The 5,378-nt window shown below is 32.7% G+C and overlaps 1 protein-coding gene across 1 annotated transcript; it reads right to left on the reverse strand.

Moving 5' to 3' along the window:
• Window positions 1-1,272: 1,272 nt before the first annotated feature.
• On the reverse strand, window positions 1,273-3,539 carry LOC120089882 (60S ribosomal protein L24-like). The gene is made up of 5 exons (XM_039047307.1): window positions 3,456-3,539; window positions 2,712-2,787; window positions 2,361-2,462; window positions 1,708-1,856; window positions 1,273-1,624 (listed from the first exon to the last, which is right to left on the reverse strand). Exons 1-5 carry the CDS (start codon window positions 3,464-3,466, stop codon window positions 1,468-1,470), a joined length of 495 nt encoding a protein of 164 aa, XP_038903235.1. The 5' UTR covers window positions 3,467-3,539; the 3' UTR covers window positions 1,273-1,467.
• Between the last annotated feature and the right edge of the window lie 1,839 nt (window positions 3,540-5,378).

Below are 5,378 nucleotides of genomic sequence, written 5' to 3' on the forward strand. Positions count from 1 at the left end.
TCAAAAGTCTTAAAAGAATTAATGTCTTATTAGATATCAAATTCAATTTTTATGTCAAAAGATCGGTTAATTTTTAAAAATATTTGTTATATTAGTAATACGTCTTTAATATATTTAATATATTAGATTAATCTTTTTTTCTTTTTTTTTTTTTTTTTTTTTTTTTTTTTGAAAAAAAGATACTTGGGGTCCTTACTCGAAAAGTATAGAAGAAGCATCATAATCATAACAAAGTTCGGCTTTAGAGCAGCAAGAAGCAATATTGATGATGATATCATCCCATATAGGGACATTCATGAGTATTCAACTTACCATTGAACATATTGAACTTTTGTCGTATGTTTCAATGGATATAGCACCAAAAATGTTGGAACAAAAAGATATTACGATTATAATTAATAGGCGTATGACAACCATCATGGACCATCTAATAGTAAATAGAAGATGTTACCTTGATAAAGGATTAAAAGATTTCTTGTCTATGATATATCGTCTGGGGTACGATGAAAGTGTTAAGAAAGTGTCGACCTAATTAACATCTCAATTTTGCAATTTTGCCATAGATTATAGATACGGTCCATATATCAGTACATGAAAGCTAGACTAAACATGGAATTTAAACTTATATCCACCTGTTTCGGTAGTTTGTCTATTTAATTTTTTTAATTTAGATTTATTTATTTTTCTTTTGAGGTAAGAAAATATATATTTTTAAATCTTAGCTACATATATACTTACAAATATACCCAGAATTTCAAAACAATTTCTAAAGTTGACTGTTTGGGAAAGAAATATGTTTAATGGAATAAGGATGACTTTTAAGAAAATGGTAGCATTATCAAATTAAGTTTATATTACCTATAGTTCAAAAAGAGTGGGAAAATATATCTATTCATATTCTGGTTCGTGGGGTTCTTAAGAATTTTGGTTCATGGAGTTCTTGTGAACAGAACATAACAAATCAAACAACATTGTCAGCATCATCTCATCGTTGCTAATTTCCATTAGACATTAATGTTTCATGTTATGTGGGAAAACAGAGTTCGAAAGAATAATAAATAAAATAGATTGCAAAACGATTAACCAATAACCAAATAGTTATCATACAATGACTAAATTTAATTGGTTAGAAAGGTTTTCATCTAATAGAAGTAACTTCAAATTACATGAAGTGTACACAACAGCACCCCCAGTGGTTAAATAATGTAAAATGCATAATGAGAGCCTTTCACAGTACACATTTCATCGAGCACAAAAATGAGAACATTCGAATGGAAGAACTCAAAAAACAAAAAATAACTGCATTGCTCAATTGTAAAGCTTTCTCCAAGATCAACTAAGTGCACAATAAGTTTACCAATTAATACCAGATCACTTCTCATAACACGTTAAGTACTCAAAATTAACAGATGTCCTATCTACTAAACTGGCCAATTTAAATAACAAAAAACAAACCAAAATAGGAGATCAACGCTTCCCACCGCCACCACCGAGCTTTGGACCCTTGGATGCAGGTCCCTTGGCAACATTACCCTTGCCTGGAGCCTTCTGTGACTTGGCCAAAACTTCTGCCTTCTTGGCCTTCTTCTCGTCCTTGGTTTTCTTAATCCTTTCCTTAATTTCACTGACACAATCAAAAGTCATTTCAGTACAAATTCATATGTTTCATTTCATGTATAACAGTTCTATTCTTTCACGAGTACACACCGCAGAGCAGCTTCTCTGGCAGCATCACGCACTTCTGGCTTTTCGGCTCTCTTCTTCTGGATGACTTCCAATGTTGCACCAACAATGGACCTAGAGTACGGCTTCCTGGTGGCACGTCTTCTCTTCTTCACAGCCTCTTGAGCAATATCCTACAAATGTCAAAATAAGATAAAATAAAGATTAATTGCCCCACCAAACCCACAAAACAACATTCAGAAAAAATGGCTTATGACCAGGATTAATGGGTGTTTTGTAAACTTTTAACACTTCTTGCAAATGGAGGACTAGGATATCATTTTGGTCATTAAACTTAAACATGTCAGCCATTATAATCCTACATAAAAATAGTAATGATTAAGGCAAATTTGTATACACATGATGCCTCACTCAGTATTACGGTTAAATTACCACTAAACTCACATTGTAAACTCTAGGTTTGGATCGAGTTATTCTATTATTTGTAACACATAAATATCAGTAATGTGACTTGTATCAGCAAGTCCCCCCTGTAACATTTTTAGGATGGGGATCATTTATGTGATGAGATTTATATATGGTATAAAAGACTATTCACTCAATAGTCTTGACATCAAGAAAAATGAACAAAAAAAATAAACAAAAGAACCAAAGTCTGTAGAAAATCTTAATATTACCTTCTTATGCTGCTTCCTGTACATGGCTGTCCAGGTAAGCTTTGAAGGCTTCAGCCGGTTGTGGAAGTACCTCTTACATTTTGAGTTAGCAAAGAGAAACACCTAACAGATAGACAGAGAAAAAAGTCAAACAAACAGGGGAAAACAATAAGAATAATTCAAATGAATGTAATAACAAAGTCTCCAACCCCCCATTCTACAGGGTAAAAGCTTAATAATTTCCTAGAAATTCATCAATTAGTAAATATTAACTAGAGAAAAACGAAGTTAACAAATTTTTTAATAATTAGTTAAAAATGAAATTCATCAATTTATGTCGAAACATGTCTAAAATATGGTAATCAAAATCACCTGAGAATCAGCCCGGACAAATCTGATGCCTTTCCCTGGGTATATCTTGCCACCACTAAATCGACAAAGTTCAGTCCTGAAAAGCCCATTAAATTATTAGGAGCAGAATTGTAAAAAAGGGCACTAGGTTCACTATATTGTCTCACGTACTTCTTTTCCCACATACAGGGCCATGAACAAGATAGAAATCATGAATATCGAAGCTTTCACATTTCGTTTGAGCAAGTAACCAAGATACAGTTATCCAAAGAACCCGCTTGCTCAAACAATAAATTATAGCATTGGTTTCTAGTAGCAAACAACTGTCCATCTAAATCTTCCCCTTTAATCAAACTACGAACCCTGTGACCAATTATCCATCATAAATACATCCTTCCAATCAGATTACTAAACCACAACAGATGCCGATCCTGATATTGGCCATTTTACCATGTCAATACAATGAAATGCAGAATTCTTGAAAATAGCATACGTGGCTTATGCTTCCCAATTAAGAAAATAACCCACAGTGAACTTCGTTAAAGATTTTGAGTTCCTCAAATTAAAGGTTTTCAAAGCAAAATCTATTCGTCGCCCAAAAATACGTAAAACCTTAAACTTCTGGAGAGTTAACGATGCACGGACAAATGCAAAAACGGAATCAGAAAAACATGTTGAAATGTACAACGAAAACAGAGTATATGCAATCAAAATGGCAATCAGATCTAACAAGACGTGAGAATAGAGATGAAGGGTTTGACGAACTTGAGAACCATGGCCGCTGTTGATGCTGAGCTTCCTGCCGCGCTATTTGATGAAACCCTAAAGGCAAACCCCGCTGAATCGGTAGGTTATATTGGAATGGTTGGACAGCATTTTGGGCCTGACTCTCACTTTGAGCTTGGGCTTGGGCTAAAACCGGCATGAAAATTTGACTCGCTCAAATGAATATAATAGCCCGGGAGAAAAAAAAAAATTGAGGAAATCTCGAGCATTACCTATAGATACATCCTACTGATTCTTTTGAAGAGAGTATTCAATTTGTTCAATCATAATCAGTCAGGTTTCAAATTTTCTTTTTTAAAATATTTTAATTCTTTTTTAAACAAATGGTATAGATGGCACAAAATAAAAGATACAAGTGAAAAATGAGTATTTTTTTTAAACAAATGAATTTTGGCCTTCTGCTTATGTCACCACTATGTGAAATTATCACTCTAACCCTAAATGCATTCTTCTTTTATTTTCTTCGTTTTACAATTTTTTTTTCTTTTTTTTTTCTTTTTTAGTTTCTTCTTCTCCCTTTTTTCTTTTTTTACAATTCTTTTTTCTTTTTGCATTTCTTCTTCTGTTTTTTTTTTCCTATTTTTGTTTCTTTTTTATTTTTTTTTTTGCATTTCTACTATAGTCATAGATTTCCTTAGATTTGCATGGGTAAGGGTTGATTCAATCGCACGAGCTCAATAAGCCTCCCATTTCAAGGGTAAAATCGAGTAGATAGTTGGGGACATAAGGTGAAAAACAGAATTCACTCTTACCCGCCATTATGGATAGTAGAGAGGTTGTTCCCTTAAGTGTTGACTCCGGGTTTTGAAAAGGGGCCCACCCTCTCATTGGCCTGAGAGGGACCCGATTTAGTGATTCGATCACAAAAATATTGTTCATTAGAGGATCAGTGGGACTTAAGGAGCACAATGTAATATCAGGATTAACAGTTTTTTGACCCAGTCGTTATTATGAACAATCTGTGAAAGGTTGACTTACTGATTATGGCTATATCGAGAGGACAGAAATATATCTACAGTGAGGGGAGTGCAACTACTGAGCTTTAGTGAAGTGACTCGGTAGTTAACAAATGTTAGTTAATTAGGTTAAAGAGTTTAGTCAGTTAATCTCAGATCGTTAAAGCCCATGATCTGTAGATCCATGAGATCCCCTACTAGCTCATATTGGACTAAACATTAAAACAGTGTGACGACTGAATTTGAAATATTTGAATTCGGTTTTCGAAGCAAAGTGTTAAATATATATGACATATTTAACCTAATGTTTAATTGTGAATTAAACATAAAGAGAGAGAAAATAGGAGATGTTTAAATGAGATTTACATATCAAGATTATGAATAGGGGTTCATATCGACTGGGATTAGTGTTGAATTTAATATTAAATTAAATTAATTAATTTTTAACTAACTATTTAATATTAATTTAATTTTCAAATTAAATGGAATAGGTCAAAATAGCATCAAAAGTCAAAATTGTTGACTAGGTCAAAAATGCAATAAAAGTCAAAATATTGACTATCGACTTTGAAAATCAAAAGTCAAAATTGTTGATTTTGGATTTTGAGAGTCAAACTTTGACCTTTGACAAAGTTTGTGGAAAGACCCAACAATTTTGAGTGGGAAATTCCAACATTTGCATTGCTAAGTGTTGTTTTCAAGTGAAAACATTTGCCCCAGTAATCCTTCCTTGAGTTAGTGAATTTTTTAGTGTCAAATTTCCATCAAACTTAAAGTTGCATGTTTTGCATGATATGATCTATAAAAGAAGAGTTTTATGATTTTGTTTTTTTTTTTTTGGCCAAGTGAGTTTTCATGAGATTGTTTGATAATCTTAACTTATTTTTCTCTCAAATCCTTAACATTTTCCATTTTGGTTAATTTTTGCATATGGTGGATATTGATT

This window comes from Benincasa hispida, chromosome 11, assembly GCF_009727055.1.
Source record: "Benincasa hispida cultivar B227 chromosome 11, ASM972705v1, whole genome shotgun sequence".
Lineage (NCBI taxonomy): Eukaryota > Viridiplantae > Streptophyta > Magnoliopsida > Cucurbitales > Cucurbitaceae > Benincasa > Benincasa hispida.